General features: G+C 47.8%; 1 protein-coding gene and 1 long non-coding RNA gene across 2 annotated transcripts in view; one reads left to right on the forward strand and one right to left on the reverse strand.

The window, feature by feature from the left end:
- OLFM2 (olfactomedin 2) overlaps positions 1–7,228 on the reverse strand; it is a 56,045-nt gene extending 48,817 nt beyond the window's left edge. Inside the window, exon 1 of the mRNA XM_032465584.1 lies at positions 6,997–7,228. Within this exon, the coding sequence (XP_032321475.1) occupies positions 6,997–7,068 (72 nt within the window). The 5' untranslated portion in view covers positions 7,069–7,228. The remainder of the gene's footprint in view (positions 1–6,996) is intronic.
- On the forward strand, positions 1,778–14,331 carry LOC116659037. Its single transcript, XR_004314312.1, has 3 exons — positions 1,778–2,458; positions 5,292–5,294; positions 14,321–14,331. It is a non-coding gene; the product is annotated as an uncharacterized LOC116659037 (long non-coding RNA).
- Positions 14,332–17,744: the final 3,413 nt, after the last annotated feature.

Genomic DNA, 17,744 nt, shown 5'->3' on the forward strand with positions numbered 1-17,744 from the left:
TTAAAATACAAGTCAAACCATAGTGAGAGAGGTCAGCTCAGCGATTATTCTTGGAGGTGGGGGGGTGCAGGGGGCTAGGAGAAGCATAGAGGGGGCTTCTGGATTCTTGCAAAATTCTGTTTCTTAATCTGGTACTGGTAACATTATGTCACTTCGAGACAATTTATCAAGCTGTACCTTTATGATCTGCGTACTTCTTTGTAGATACACTTTATGTCATGAAGGAAATTTATTCCAAAATGTGAATTAAGGTATCAAGTATAAAACATAAATTCTATTTATGTTTGATGTGCAGCAGGTAAGAATGATAGAATTTCCAATAGAGAAGCTAGAAAGCAGAAGCCAAGCAAAGCTCAGTGTCCTCTGCAAGAAGCCAAGTGGCCTCTGTCCAAGCGGCCATCTTGGCCCCCATGGTATTTCATTCACACATAAGAAAGGCATGAATTTGTATCCACACATACACAGCTTTGCATCCCTCAGAACACGGATGGTGTTACTCTTCTAGCCTGTGCCTACTTTTAGTTTTTTGCTTGGTTACAGCAGGTGTTTGGAAGGGATGTTGAAATGCTTTCTCCCCAGGAGTCTCAGTGCCATCTCTCTCCAGCATCCCGCCTGGTTCAGAATTTCAGGAGGAGTTTGGGAAGGAAACAGTAGACCTGGTTGAGGACCTTGGACAGCAAACAGTGAGAGGTACCCTCCCCTTACCCCCTAAATGTTAGTCCTGCTAAGCCTCTGGCCGCTACCAATTTGCCTTAGGTCTTGTCAGCTCCTGAAATAATTCTGTCTTCACGCCTTTACTCTCCCCACTCCAGTTTGTCTTCCGTGTTACAGTCAGAAGATCTGTCCCTCACACAAATCCAACCATGTCTCATTCCTGGCTTTAAATCCTTCTATTTAAACAACAAAAAAGCAAACATCCCAATTTTCAAAATGAACAAAGGACTTGGCTAGCCAATAAATACATGAAAAGACGTGCAGTGTCATTAACTCTTAATGAAATGCAGCCACAGTGAAGAGCTGCTTCATATCCCTTAGAATGGGCTGGAATCAGAAAGTCAAATGGGGGAGGCTATAGCTCAGGGGTGAAGCACATGCTTAGTATGCACACGGCCATTCCCAGTACCTCCATTAAATAAAATAATAATAATAATAATAATAATAATAATAATAATAATAATAATAATAATAATAATAATAATAATTAAGCAATAAATTCAACACATTATTATCATACAACCCAGCAGACCCACTTTTGGGTGTACACCCGAGAGTTAGAAGCAAAGGCTTAAAGAGATACTTGCACATTCATGTTCATAGCGGCACTATTCACAACAGCCACAGGTGGAAACAACCTAAATGTCTTTTGAAGGATAAATGGATAAACAAAATGTGTTCCATCCATACGATGAAATAGTATTCAGCCTTAGAAAGGAAGGAACTTCTGATATTTGCTACAACGTGGATGAACCTTGAGGACATGATGCTCAGTGAGAGAAGCCAGACACAAAAAGACAAATACTGCATGATTCCACTCATGTGAGGTCCCTAGAGGAGTTCAATTCATAGAAACAGAAAGTAGAAGGAGGGTTGCCAGGGGCTGGGGGAGGGGGAACGGGGAGTTGTTTAATGGGTAGAATTTCAGTTTTGTAAGATGAAGAGCATTCTGGAGATGGATGGTGGTGATGGTTGCATAATAATGTAAAGATACCTAACACTACTGAACTGTAGACTTAAAAATGGTTAAGATAGTATTTTGCCACAATTTTTTAAAGTTTTATTTAAACACACACACACACACACACACACACACACACATCCTTATCTGGCCCTGAGAACCATCCCACAGTGGACTCTGTCACACCTCTCCACATCCCTGGTGCCTCGCTTGGTGTTGTTCACACAGGAAGTACTAGAGAAATGAGGACTAGAAATAATCCAGCTCACCACGTGCTAACCATTTACTTTTCTTGGGAACAACCAGGATTGTCTCAGGGCTTAAAAGGTAAGAAGCTATTAGGCATTTCATTCAATGGCTTCAACTGACTTTGCCACTTCTTTCTTCTCACAATGTGATTCCCTGTCTTCTCATCTGCTCAGCAGGGCTTAGACACTAGGTGCCCAGGATTGTTAGAACTGTGTGTAAAGTAAGAGTAAACAGGCGCTGAGAATGTACTGGAGCTCCCAGAAGCAAGACGGGTAAGTTTTTGCACACAGACTTCCTGGAACTTATTCTGACTCCTCTCTGCTCCTTCTGGTTTCTCCTTGATTTGTGGCTGAGCTCTGGATGGATGAAGTTATGAGTCAGACCAGGCTTCCACTCTGGCAGTGAAGACAAGAGTTCCCCAAAACTGGGACCAAAGTCTCCTACTCCGGTCACAACTCCCTTCTCCCCAGCCCAGCCAGGCTCCACTTTAGAGAAGTGAAATCTTCCATCCCACTCCTTTTGAGAGCTCAAACGGTCGCCCAGCCTTAGCGTCTGACATAAGGCTCGACCCACAGAAGACTCACCATGGATGCTTTCCAAATGAACGCATAAAGGCATGAATAAATGAAAACAGTAAGTAACTGCCTCCCAGGCACTGACACTGAATCCTGGGGACACAAAGCCATTGCCAACACCAGCTGCTGGATTCTTAAGAAATCCACACACGTCCACATGGTTGACCCTCATGGAACCAGAGTCACTGTGCACACACACCCACAGACATGATTTTGGCACACAAGTGTCCCTGTGCCCGGCTTGGCCAATGCCAAGTCCACAGTTCTTAAACATACACACACACCCCCATGGACACTACAGACACACTCCTATAGGGCCAGGGTTAGACTGAGGTGAGTTGGATCCTGCCTTTACTTAAAATTTTGATATTATGTGCATCATAGATTTTTTTGCATTCATTTTGATTTTCTTTAAAATATTGCATTCAAATAATATTTATCTTTTTTCTGGCTTTTTGGCACCCTCTTAAATTTTGCGCCCAAGGCAAGTGCCTCCCCTGCCTCACATCCTGGCCAGGACCCTGACTGACCCCCACACACATAGGGACATCTGTCTGCACGCCTTTCCCCAGGGTCACAGGGACACACAGTCTCTGCACAAACCTCATTCTACCACTAGGTGTCGCCCCAGCTCCTTCATGTTGGGCCCAGCCCCAACGCCGCTGTTTCCTAGGGAAAAAAATGTCCAATTCACTTACTATTTGGGAGTCCTCAAGATTTCCTTTTACTTCCCTCCACCTGGGACATTTACATTTTCTAAAGGAGCCCCAAGGGGAACAGCATCTTAACTCCAGATAGTGGTGACTTGCCATGGTGGAATTTTAGACAAAGATGAAGGAGATGGATTTTTCCTGATGCCTCCCATCCAGGAGCGGGGGTTGGCTTGAAATGGGTCTGGGATGGCCCAGGGGAAGGGTTGTTCTCCTAACCCTCCCTTGGCACAAGAGTCCCACTGTTTGAGAAAGAAAGAGACTCTGTGGGAGAGGATGGGATGCATCCACTCATTCAACAGATATTTGTTGAGAATCTACATTGCGCCAGGCTCTGCTGTAGGCACTGATGATACAACACACAACACTGGACCCTGACGAGTGGCCTCTCTTTGGGGAGACCGACAATAAGTAAATCAAGAAATCCTGGAAAGGTAGTGACAAAGGCTATGAAGAAAAATAATGCAGAGTAAGAACTTAGAGAGTGGCAGTAGGGGGTTATTTTAGATGGCTGGTCAGGGTGGGCATCCCAGAGGAAGTGACACTTAAGCGGGAGAGGGAGGGAGTTGAGTAGCTACCTGGGGAAAAGGGAGTGACAAGTGCAAAGGCCCTGGGGCATGCAATGAGCTTACTGAGCTTACTCCTGTCCCATCCTCTGGGGACCCTAGGAAAGAAGTGACCCCAAACCCAGATAGTACTAAGATGTAGCTAGATCTTAAGGATGACTTCCCAGTGTTCAGAGAGGGAATACCTTTCCCACAGGGAAGATGGAGGGCATTGGAGCTGTCAAGCTCTCTGATGGCTCCAAACCTTAGACAGATGGACAACTCCTTGACAGGTACTACTTCCCTGTTCTCAGGATCAAATCCCAACTCCTGCCCACAGCCCACAAGTTCTCACTTGGTCTGGCCCCTGCTGGCTTCCCTAGCCCCATCTCCCCTCAACTTCCCCTTCACTCACTCCTCCCCAGCCACACCAGCCTCCTTGCTGCTCCTCAACACACCAAGTTTGTTTCCACCTCAGGGCCTTTGCACCTGCTGCTCCTGCTTTGAATGCTCTTCCACTGGATACAGAAGGCATCCTCTCTCACCTTCTTCAGATGTTGCCTTCAGATACCACCTCCTTAGAGATATCGAGTCTAACACACCTGCTAAAAGAGCCCCCCACCCCTCCACCATCATGTTCTAATCCCCTTTACCCTGTTCATTATTCTTCATGCTACTTGCATTGTATTATATATTTATTTAGCTGTTGACATTGTATTATATATTTATTCGGTTCTTGTCTGTCTCTCTGCAGTAAGGTCAACTCCAGGAAGGCAGGGATTTGATGACTTGGTTCATGGCTGTATCCCCAGTGCTTAATTATATCTGTTAACTGAACGGACAAATGAGTGATTTATAGAAAGGACCCCCAGTGGAGCTAGAGCCTGTCAAGGACCGAGAAGTCTCTGGGAAGCGATGGAGGAAACTGAGAGGGGACAGGGCCTCCATCCTCTGGACCCCTCCCTTCCCTAGGGCTCCAGGCTGGGTGGGCAAGCTGGGGTAGACCGGTTTATGACACGGTAGTGGCCGTGGTGGCCGCCTGGAGGCACTGTTGCCGGCGGTAGGACCCACCAGCCTTGCCCCAACTAATTATTCCAATTTAGCTCCGCCCCACCCACCATCTAGCCCCACCTCCACTGAACTCAGTTTAGTCCCGCCCTCAAACAGCCATGTTAGTCCCGCCTCCAAGCTTCTCCCTCCCTTCCCTGGGGTCACCCCCTAGTGGCACCTTTCACAGCACTTGCCCTTCTAGGCAATCTTGGCGACAGGACAGGAAATCTAGAGTTTCCTAGGAGATAGCAGGGGTCGAGGAGCATCCCCAGGTGGTGGCTCCAAGAGTCCTTCTTGGAAACCAAACTCAACTTCACTCCTGGCTCTTTTTTATCCACTGTTCTCTCAAGTGTATGCCTCTTTGCTCTCCTGTCTCTTTCTCGCTCAGCTGACTCTCTTTACTTCTTTGGGGCTCACATATCAATTGAGCATCTACTAGATGCGGCCTGATGCTTAGCCCTGAGCACACACTTCACATCCCAGCCAGGATGTGGGGACTGAGATGGGGAAACAGAGGAGCAAGGGAGGCATCCTCACAGGTCTCCTAGTGGCCTGGAAATTCTTCAATCGGAGTCTGATCTCCATCCCTTCCAATGCCCCCTGGGGTGGATACAATGGTCTGATTCCTTTCTTCTCTTGACCAGGAAAGAGAAGACGCTAGGATGGTTTTTCCTCTGAGCTTCTACCCAGAAACCCCCTTAGTGTCTACACTGGCACTGTCCACAGCCATGGAGTGGATTATTTAGCAAGGGGGTTAATGTGTGGGCTCAGGAACTGGACTGCCTTGGTTCAATCCTAGCTCTGCCACTCCCAAGCTATCTGAGTTTGAGCAAGTGGCCTAACTTTTCTGTGCCTCAGTTTTCCCATCTGTAAAATGAAGGTAATTATACCACCCACTAGCAAGGTGCTCGGAGGAGTAAATGCCTTAGTTCCATCCTGTGTGCTTGAAACAGTGCCCAGCACATAATTAGCACTTCATGTGTTAGCTGTTATTATAATTATTATTTCAATATTTTTTATTCCAGCTTCTCTCTGAGATCCTACGGATCTGAGAACTCAAGGGGGTCTCTCACCCCCAAGATGGAGGAGGAAAGAGTTTTCCCAATAGCTGAAGAAAGCTGGGATCCCCGATTTTGCAAAGCCCCCCAAGCCTGCCCAAGGGATGAGGTACCATGGAGAGGGAGACCTTCTAAGAAACCATGAATGAAATATGTGAGGCATCAACACACACACGGATGTACACGTATGCACGCAGCCCTTGCCCCACATACCCCCTTTTAGAGTGACTTACTTGAGCACAGAATGACATGGTTACCCAAAGCCCTCACACAGCCACACACCTGGTCACACACATTTTGTACAACACCCAGACAGATGGACAGAGTCATGGGGACACTGTCACACACAGTCCTTTACACACAGCTACAGCTGCCCAAATACCGCTGGGATTAACACAGACCTCATTGGCTGTCACATCGCCTGTCACACACGGATAGATACACAACTCCGGGTTGCAGGCTCACAAGCCTCCCATTATCACAGCAGCCCTCCAGTCCCAGCCTCCCGCTGTCTCACACAGACTCAGCCTCACGTACAAACACCGTCTCCCAGTCACACCCCAACTCACACCCGGTTGGACCCACACCTGCACAGCCACACACACAAATCTCAGTCACACCCAGGCGTGACACAAAGACACACACGTTTACCCAGCACCCCTCCAGCACCTTACACACGTCCCCGCCAGTCACTCACACGTGAGTCCCGCCCCCTTTCCCACATTGGGGGTGCGGGCGAGGACTGGGGTGGGGGGGGCTGTAAAAGCCAGGCGTCTCCCGCCGTGATGGGAGTAGTGAAGGATAAGGGACACTCAAGACCCCCTGAAGTCCCCCCACAGCCCCTCTCGGCTCGAGCGAGATGGCGGGTGTGGACTCCGGGTCACCAAGAGGTTGAGAACCCCGAAGCTGGTCTGGCGATCGTGCCCCAAACCTTACCAGCTTGAGGCTGGATTTGAAGCGTCCCTTCTTATTTCCAAAGCCAGGGTGGATGTCCCAGCCCCTCCCTCGCTGCGACCCTCATCCCTCCCAGTCCTGGGGGCTCGTGGAGCCCCAAATCCCGTTTCTGCCGGGACCCCCTGAGCCCCCTCCCTTCCTGGAGCCCTCTGTGCCCGCACCTGCCGGCCGGGCCCCTACCTGTCCGGCGAGGCCTGAGCACAGCAGCAGCAGCAGCAGCGGCGGCGGCGGCGGGACCGTGAGCGGCCACATGACGCGCCCCCGGCCCGGCGTCCCGTCCCCCGGCCGCCCTAGCGGCGCCTCGACACTGGGCCCGCCACCATGAGCGACCCCGCCCGGCCGGCCGGGGCGACCCTCCGCCGCCGCCGCCTCCCCAGCCTCGCCGGCGGCTGGGATTCCGCCCCGCCCCGCCCCCCTCGCTCGCTCTGAGTCTTTGTTGCGGGCTCCGCCCCCCGCCCCGCCCCCAGCTCGTCTTCGGGCGCCGACCGAGCAGGGTCTGGGGGCAGGGAAGTGGGGGGAAGCTGGCACAGGGAAGGGTAGCTGGGGACGTGACCCAGCAGCCCCCCAGGCCGTTATGGGAGAGGTCATGGAGATGTGGTGGGGCAGGGTAGGGGGTTCCGTCACGTGTTTGTAAATTTCACCCTCCATGGACATTTCCTACGTTATAAATGGGAGTGGGAGGGGGGGACCAAGGGGCGGGGGTAGTAGGAGGCAGGCCTGGTAGCAAAGAAGAGAATTGAGAGGCTTCCTCTTTAAAGAACTCAGGAATCAACAGGGAAACTGAGGCAGAGTCTGTGAAATTGGACTTTGGGGGAAGGGGTCACTGCTGGGACCAGAGTCGGGAGCAGAGATGGAGACAGAAAGTGAGAGACAGATACAGGGGGCGGGGCACGGATAGACCAGAGGCCGAAGGGGATGGCCCGCTGGTAGGCATCCTGTCTTCACTTCCCGAAGCCCCAATTCCCAGGGGCCTTCATGTTCAAAGCCTCCCCTCTCCCACTACACCTGGGACAGTCTCTTGCTCCCATTTCAATGGCCCAAGAGGAGAGACCAGATACCTAGAGAATCAAATATTAACGCCACCTCCACGGGAAGCTGTTTGCATATGAAGGGCGTCCTTGTCCTGCCTCCATCCTTTCTCTGCATCTCCCCCCTCAGTCATCTTCCCTCCCCAAAGCCCTCATATGGCTTTTTGGGTGAGGGAGCGAGCAAGCCAGGTTATAGAGGAATCAGCCATAAAATACTGAAACTGTTCCAGGCAGATAACAAGCTATGGACAGTTTTGTCAAAGCAACAAAGAAGCACTTGTTGTCTGATAGGACCTTGGTTCGACCCTGGTTCGGTTACTTCTTGGCCATACGACCCTAGGGAAAGAGCTTTCCTTCTTTTAGGAGACCTGTTTCATCTTGAGTTCTTGGGGACTTCTGTGACTCATGAGTAAACAGAGCACCTAGTCAGCACTCAATCCCCAGAGGGTGTTTCCATAATGAACCATGGGGCTGAGACACTGGCCCTGAATGTGGGACACAAAACAGAACCTGGGCCAGGGAAGGCACCTCATCCATCCCTCTGCCTCCTCTTCCCAAATAATGGATGGTCCTTTGCTAATTCCGCAGGCCAAGCCTATGGTAGACATAAGGTAGGAGACAGATGTTGGTTGTTGGAACCCAAAACATCTTGACCAAGAGTGAGGCTGTGGTCAACACTTGGGTTGGGGAGGACCCTGCTTTTGCCTTTCCTACAGAGTGGTACCCTTGTTAGTGCTGTGTTTCAGGACCATGAGCAATGGCCACCTTGGACTTTGGTCATGCAGGGGGTCATTGTTATGGTTAAGCTATGGCCTGTGTTGTGTGGTTGGCATTGGTCAATATGCCCTTAGGTCCATTCCTCATTCTTCCCCTGCTCTGCTCTGTATCAGGAGAGATGGTCCCTGCAAACTACATTTCCCAGGTACCCATGATCCCTGCAAACTGCACTTCCCAGACTAGGCTCAGCCAATGGGAGACCTGGCAAGAGATTGGAGAACTGGAGAAAAAAGAAGCCATAATATTTCTCCCTCTCTCTCTAGTTCGCATGTTTCTGGCAGCGGCTATCGTGTTCCCTCTATGGTCTCAGATCCACTGGGAGTCTCCACTATGGTTCATTTAGGTCCTGCCAGGTGGCCACAGTCCCTGGACTCTGGTAACCACCTCCTCCCTTTGCTGCTTCAGCCCTTAGAAGATGATGACTTGCTACTCTAGAATGGATTCACTTTTTCTTATTTACTCTCAAAGTTTCACTAACACCTCTGTGACTCCCCATATTAAATTCTTGCTATTGAACTATTTGGTGTAACTTTGTTTTTCTGACTGGATCCTGGCCAATACATTCAATGTTGTAAATGTAGTCGCAGCTGTGGTCAGTGGCAAATTCAGTGTCCTGATCATGCTCTAGTCAGTGTCCTATTGAACTGTGATCTGTGCTGCTGTCAGCATCCTGGTTTACTGGGGTCAGCATTATGGTCAGTACTGTTGTCTCCACTGGTCATTATCAATTGTGCTATGGTCAGTGTAGTGGTCAGCTTCCTGGCTGTGTTGTGCTCAGAGTTACAATCACTGTCCTGGTCATGCTGTGGTCAGTGTTCTGAACTAGCTTTGGACAGTGACTTGGTCATGCTATGGTCAAAATCATAGTCAGGTCATACTGTGGTCAGAGTCATACTCAGTGTCCTGGTTGTACTGTTGTCAGCTTCAAGATCAGCACCATGGTCAAGGCTATGGTGAGCATGATGTCTGCCTTCCTCTGTGATTAGTGTAGTGGTCAGAATTGTGCACCATTATTGAAGAGAGATCAGCTTCTCAAGGATCTTGTGCAACAAAACTGATGGACCAGGTGACTTAGGGTCTGGCATTGGGTAGTCTGCTCACCACAATGTGTGGAGGCAAGGTAGAAGGGCATTGGATCCTTACCAATTCTCGCCAGCTGGCCATTGGGTTTTTCTCATTGGTGCTTGGACAGCCATTGTCTTTACTCACCTGTGACCCTTCAATGTGTCCAGCCAGAGAAAGAAACAGTCCATGCCTTTGTTTTCCCATACACTGCACAGGGCTCAAAATGGAGAAGATGATCAAGAAGAATTTAATGAGTAAGTGAGTCTAGGCCATGCATGTCTACGCCTCCCTTTACTCTTGCTAATCCCTCCATATATTACTCAGGGCTCCTTTGATAGCAAGTGGCAGAAAGTCAACTTGATTAATTCTGTCTTAAGCAGAAAAGAGTATCTGTTAGCTTACATAACTGAAGGAAAAATCCAGAGGTAATAAAATTTAGGCATGGCTGGATCAAGAGGTTCTGTTATGTCATCAGAATTCTGTCTCTTTCCATTTATCACTTCTACTAGTCTCTGCAAGGGATCTCTATAGCCAGGAGGTGATGAAGATATTTTCCAGAAGCTTTCATCTTCCAAGCTCAGCATCTTTAGCAAAAAGAGAGCTTGCAAAATAATGACTCTCATTGGTCCATTCCAAGTCATGTGCCCATTCTTGAGCCAGTCATGGGTTCAGAGGAACTGATTAAGTGGCTTGACTAGACCTTGCTCATAGATTACCCCTCTGAAGCCAGAAAGTAGAGTTAGCCTCATCTAACCTACACTGGATAGAAATGGGGTGAGGGGGTGGATATGGAACTCTTACCAGTAGAAGAGGGGAAAAAATCCTATGTAAGAAAAACTGAAAGATGATGAGTTGACTCTCAGCACTATCCCAACTTCCTAGTGTGAATTCCTACACTACAGAGATAACAAGGCTAAAAACTATGTTTTCCAGACTCCCTTGCAGCTATATTTCTGCATGGCAATGAGATTCTATCAATTGGAAGCATGAGACATGGGTGGGGGGAGTGGGTGGAGGTCATCTTTCTGTTGTGCTGCAGTGATTTCTAGCAAGCACAGTGTGGAGACATTGGGTTTTCCTGCAAAAATGTTACTGTCTTCAGTCACCAGTGTCACCAACTTTTATTGAGAGGCAGTTGCAAGTAGCAATGATGGTAGCTTCCAAGTTGCTAAATTGCAACCACAGAGATGTATTTTTAAAAAAACAGTTTTATCAAGATATAATTCACATACCATACAATTCACCCTTTAAAGTGTACAATTCAATGGTTTTGGGTATATTACATCATTAATTTTTTAAGTTGTAGTAAAATATATATAACATAAAAATTGCCATTTAAGCCATTTTAAGTATACAATTCAGTGGTATTAATTACCCCTGCAGTGTTGCAAAACTATCAACACTGTTTTCAGAACTTTTTCATCTCCCCAAACAGAAACTCTGTAATCATTAAGCAATAACCCCTCATTCTTCCCATTCCCAGACCCTGGAACCTCTAATCTACTTTCTGTCTCAATGTATTTGCCTATATTAAATATTTCCTATAAATGGTCTCATACAATATTTGTCCTTTTGTGTCTGTCTTCTTTAACTTACCATAATGTTTTCAAGGTTCATCCATGATATAGCATGTATCAGAATTTCATTCCTTTTTATGGCTGAATAATATTCCATTGTAAGAAAGGACCACATTTTGTCTACACATTATGGTGATTTTTTTTTTTTTTTGGTCTGGTTTGGTTTTGGGGGGAGAGGTAATTAGGCTTATTTATTTACTTATTTATTTTAATGGAGGTGCTGGGGATTGAACGCAGGACCTCATGCATACTAAGTGCGCACTCTACCACTGAGCTATACCCTCCCCTATGGTGATGTATTCTTGAAGTCAGTGGTTCCCAGTGCGTTATTTCCCACCTTCCTGTGAATGGTAGAGGCAGAAGCTCCTGGGACGGCCAAGTCAGAAATGATGTTCTGTAGTAAGTCATCCTCCTATATCGGCTTAGCCTAGAGCCCCATTCTTCTGCCTTCCAACCGTTTTGTAAGCACCAAGTTCCCTGATTTTGGTCCCTGTTTTCTATAGCTAAGCCCTGATTGATATGTGCTTAGAATAGTCATTCCCCTTACCTGTCTGGAGAAATCTCATCATTCACAAAGCCCTAATCCCCCAGGCTATGTGTGACCACCTACTCAGAGCTGATTCCCTCTAATAACAACCATCTCCACTCACTGAACTCCCACTAAGAACTCAACACCAGGCGAAGTTCTCCCCATGCATTATTTGTTTACATTCTTACAACAATCTTGTGAGAGGTAAGAATTAGTATCCCCAATTCAAGAAGTCTGATGCTCAGAGAGGTTAGGTAACTTGAATAAGGCCACCCAGCTATAAACAGCAGACACGGATTCAAACCCAGTTCTGTCTGGCTCAAAGCCAACCTATTGACCTCCGTAGCATTATATTGGGTTATTTGTTCTGCATCTTTCCTTTCCCATCAAATCCACATGATGGCTGAGGGTCAGTCCTGCTGGAGACCCCCCGGAGAGAGCATAGATGCTGCCATTCACAGTGGTCCCACCAGAGGGTGAGGGAGAGTGGTTTTTAATCTCTAAGTCCTACATGTCATTGAGGGAGGGCTGCTCCCAGGGTTGTCAGGTCCTCAGCATTTCTGGCCTGGCCAACGTGTAAGCTGGGACAGCCCTGAGGCTGAAGTGTCCTCAGGAACACGTGAGGGCAAGGGGAATATAAGCAGGGCACAGATATCATTTGCCTCAATCCCATTTTTCAGGTGGCTCAGAGAACTTGAGCAAAACCACAGAGAGGGTATTCAGCAGAGCAAAGACCATAATTTGGCTCATGTCTGACTCCAGACACAAGGCTCTTTATGCTGTGGCTTCAGGGAATACCTAGGCCAGACCTTCTGGTGTTCACATGGCATCCAGAAGGCCTGGTCCCTCCCAGGTGAGCTGAGCATCACCTCTCCCCATCCCAAGGCCCCGTATCTCCATGGTGATCATCCCAGTGCCCACCAGGTCCAGGGCTCCCAATCCCACCCCTTCAAGTACCTACCCAGAATGGAGCTCAGCTCCCCTTCCAGGTCCCAGAAGTGGCTCCTGAGTTCAGCCCTTGACCCTGGGGGATCCCTGCAAACTGTCCCCACCATTCAGCCCCATTCTTTCCTTCTCTTGGTTATTTCTCACTGGGAAACTGCTGTTATTACAGGAACACCCTCCCCTAGGCATCACACACACACACACACACACACACACATGCTGAGTGACCATGTGAGGGTAGGAATTTGTCCCCTAGTTGCCCAGGCCTGGCCTCAAGTGAGCTGACACGCAAACACAGCCACCCAGGGACACCATACCCAGACACTTGGCCCAGACACAATGTCATGCTCAGACAGAGCGGTGTCACCCAGAACCAGCATACACAGCCCCATGCAACACATAGCCAGATACACATTCTAAGCACAAGGGCCCACAGAAACACACACACACACACCATCAAATGGTAGAAGAATGTCAGAGGTGAACAACTGCAGTTACCCAAGGACCAGCGCTCATGCTTACAGCTGACCCCACATACACACAGACCCTCAATACCAAAAATACACACACCCGAGAATTCAAGCACACAGCTCACGCACGCAGATTCCCAGATATGGAGATTCACAATGCAGACATGCCGTTAATATATTAACAGGCACAAACCTGCGAGACAGTCACACAGAACAGACACCACACACACAGAGACACACAACAGAGTCCCGCAGTTTGGGTAAAACCCACCCACAGACCCACAATTCAGACACAGTCACTGACACAGACAATACAGGCAGACAGTTCACACACACCTACAGAACCACAGGGACCCACAACACGACACAGACACCTTCGACACGAACCCAGGCCGGGATAGCGTGGGAATGAAGCTGTAAGAAGCAGGGAGGTGGACAGGATGACTCAGGAGGCCTCTCTGGGGGAGGAGGAGGAGGGAGGGCCAGTGGATGGGCAGGCGTCCAGTGCATGTGGTTCCCATTAAGGGCCTGGGAATTGAGGCATGAGTTGGCGGGACAAGGAGACCCAGCATCACTTCCCAGCCCTGCCAAGCCAGGAAGGAGCAAAACCCTCATCCAAGGTTATGGAGCCAGAACATGGCTCAGAACCACAGCAGATCCTACCGAGAGTGCTCTACCCTGAGCCAGACCCAGCCAGGGCTTATTTCAACCCCTGCAACAGCGATGGGAAGGGTTTCACAGGAAAGTGAGGGATTCAGAGGGGTTAAGCCACTTGCCTGAGGTCACAGAACTAGAAGTGGTAGAGCTGGGATTGGAGCCCAGGTCTCTGTGCAGCCGCCGCCCTAGCCCTGAGATAGATGCAAGGACTCCTCCATCCATCCACAAGTAGAGACAGGGCACTCAATACAGACCCAGCCTGCACTGGATTTGTAGCTATGAACCAGGTGGCCCTGATCTCAAGTAATTGAGAGTTAAGAGTAAGGTGCGTTCACAGATGGGCTGGGTTCACTGAGTGCGACTGGTGGGTCCTGATCCAGCCTGGGGGTCATCAGGGAGTGACACCAGAGCTGAAACCTAAAGGATGAAGAAGAGCTGGCAGAGTGTGATGTACAGAGGAAGAGCACGTGCAAAGGTCCTGAGGCCACAAGGTTCAGGAGGCTAGGTCTCCTCATGAAGTACAATGACAAGTGAGGCCAAAGCAGCAGATAGAGGAACTTGGACTTTATCTTGGGGCCAACAGGGAGCTTCAGGAGAATGATGAGCTGAAGGGACATAGTGAGGTTTGGGCAACCAGCCTGAAGCTCATACTCAGGACAGCTGAAGACCCCCCTTCCCCCTAGCCCATAATTTCCATTCTTACATAGTTATACACCCTGGAGATAATTACCCATGTGCACATGCGCTGTGGTGTTTGAGAAGGAACAAAATGAGAGACACCTAAAAGTTTATATGTAGGAGAAGAGTTAACTATGCTGAGGTAAGCATTTTAAAAGCAATTAAAATAGAAATACTTGTGTCGACACGGAGAAGATACAAAAATCTCTGGCTGAGCTAACAAAGCAAGTCGCAAAAGGACGTGTTCAGTATTGTACCATTAGAGTTACTTTAGAAACTTGCCAAATCATGTTGAGCACAGCCATGGATACAGCTCCCTGTGTACAGTAAACACGGAGAAATATTCTGAGGTCAAAAATTCCCCCAACCCAGGGAAAGGAAAAATTAGGGAGCTAGCATTTGATGGGGACAGAGTCCCAATTGGGGAAGATGAAAAATTTCTGGAGATGGATGGTGTGACGTGATGGTTGCACTGCAATGGGGATGCAGTTAATGCCTCTGAACCAGACACTTAAAATAGGTAAATGGTTTAAATTTTATTTTTTGTACATTTTATCAAAAGTAAACAAACATTCTCAATTCTCCACATTCATCTACGCTTGGTGGGGAAGGGAAAGGAATGCAATGGAAGAAACATATCAAGGAGGCATCAGTTGTATGTAGGGTGCTTTATTTCTTAGGCTGGGTGGTGGACACGTGAGTATTCATTACAAAATTTCTCTCTATATATTTCTATGTGTGCAACTGTGTGTATGGCCTGTTATGCGTGTCAGCACACCTGGATCCAGCTGTGAGTATAACCCAGCTGAGGGTATAAGGGTACGTACTCCGAGTCTGCCTATGGGTCTGGGACATGACCTGCAGCTGTGGTGGCAACGGGGTTGGGAAGGAGGTGACAAGATGAGGGTCTGATGCCACGGGCCCTAGGTCTGTATATCACTGTGTGTCTCTCAATGATTCATGAGCGCATATGTGTAAAATCTTCTACTTTACCACCACCTACAACCACATATCTAGCCACAGGTGGCCCCCCTGCTGGCTTCCCCGCCCTGTCCCCAGCTTCAGTATTATTGCTCATGAAGCACAAGATGTGTGATTAATTATGGCGGCTGAATATGCAAATCAGCTGAGGGTTTTCCCAGCAGCCTCCCGGGTGCTGGTGATGATGCCAAGGTAAATACACAGAGCTGAGCATGTGAAGCCTTAGAATTCCCTCCTTACACCTTTGTCAATTACCCTGTAATTTAGCAGGGCCGAGTTTCTAATTCTTTAATGAGCTTTTTAGCTCATTAAAGAGTCCTCATTACACTATTAATTGTTCCTCCCCTCCAAAATACCTATACCAGCAAGGAATTGGAGTTGCAGAAGCTAATACCAGCTGACCTGCATTCAAACCCTGGGCTGTTATTGGATGTAAATCTTGAAATTATGATGGAAATAATTCACTTCAGGGAGAGGATGGCTTGTTGTTTAGCAAAATCATTAGCTCTAGACTCTGGGCAAGTTACTCCCTACCTCTCCGTTTCTCCGCTCCCTTATCTGCCAAATGGGGACTGGTAACAGAAACTTCCTCAAAGGTTGTGATGAGGGATAAATACATCCATGCAGGGAAAACATCTGAGGAACAGTGTGTGGCATGTAGACAATCAATGGTCATTATCATCATCAATAATAGTGTTCATTGAACTAGTCATGGATCATGTGGGCGTGAAGATAGAGTCCGAAAGAAAGGTTGAGGGGATGGTTCTTCATAAGAAAGAGAGAAATTTGATCACAGCGTAGACCATCTTTGAGGAAGAGAGTGGAGAGTGTAGGCAAGGAGAGGTGTTAGGGAGGGAAGGTTGGGAGAGGCCAAAAGAATGGTAGAAAATCTGAATTTGGGGAGAACACACCTCCCACGACAAATTCACAGCAGTGGGAGCTTCTGAGGATAAGTATACTCAGTAGAAAATTTTTAACTTGTTGATTTTCCTGCAATGAGACTTCCTGGTTTGCACCCAAGCTTACATGCCGACTTTCAGTAAAAGTTGGATTCATTCACTGGATTAGTCATGACAATTCATGATAGCTGCTGTAACAAGCAACTCCTAAAAATCTCAAGGGTTTAAAACAATCAAGTTGCTTCTTGGTCATAGCTAATGGAGACCTCCTTGGCAGCGTTCCTCCAAGTCCAATTGAACCTAGAACAACATGGGATGGGACTGTGTGGGTCCACGTATATGTGGATTTTTTTCAATACATACATATGGTACTACATGATCTGACGTTTGTTAAACCCACAGATTCAGAACTGCAGACACAGAGAGCCAACTTTAAAGTTATATGCAGATTTTTGACTGCATGTAGGTTGGTTTCCCTAACACCAGATTACACATGTAATCTCCAAGGTCATCATGGAATGGGGAGAAAGAACAAGGAGGGCTATGCAGGAGGTTTTATGGCTACTCACGTCCCATTGGCCAAGAACCAGTCCCATGGCCCCAGCCTAACTCCCAGCAAGGGATGCTGGGAGATGTGTTCTCAATTATGTGTACCCAGGAAGAGGGAAATAACACACAGCATTCTTGAGTTAAAGATGTTTGATAGAGGAACTAAAAGGAAAGCAGGCTCAGGTCTACATTTGGGTTGACAGACATGAACTCAGGGTGAAGAAATCAGCAAAAGAAGCCTATCTGGAGAATAGGTGACCAAGAGAAACACCATCCCCTTAAGAGCCCTCATTGGTATTTGAGAGTTTCTGGGTTCTTCACTATGTGAGGGATATTTCCTCAAGACTCCATCTGGCTCTTCCCTCACATCCTTCAGGTCTCTGCTCAAATATCACCTCCTCAGTGAAGCTTCTTCTGACACTAACCTATTTCAAATACCCACCACACTCCATCACTATTTGTGTAACTTTGATTTTCCCTCAACAATTACTACTACTTAAAGTTACGTTATTTAGCTATTTATTGCCGTAAAACCAATTTTCCTCCGGAGTAAGATCCTGAGGGCAGACACCACATCTTTCTTCTATTCCCAGCATCTGGAACAGTGCCCGGTGCTGAGTGAACACTCAACAGAACTAAACAAATGAATGAGTAAGCAAATAAATGAGTGAACTTATCAATTAACCTCTGGACACCAACATTCTTCATAGAGTTAAGACTCTAAGTAGTATTTATGAAATGAAGGAAGGAACACAGGGCAAGTATTCAGGTGG

This window comes from Camelus ferus, chromosome 22 (genome assembly GCF_009834535.1).
Source record: "Camelus ferus isolate YT-003-E chromosome 22, BCGSAC_Cfer_1.0, whole genome shotgun sequence".
Classification (NCBI taxonomy): domain Eukaryota; kingdom Metazoa; phylum Chordata; class Mammalia; order Artiodactyla; family Camelidae; genus Camelus; species Camelus ferus.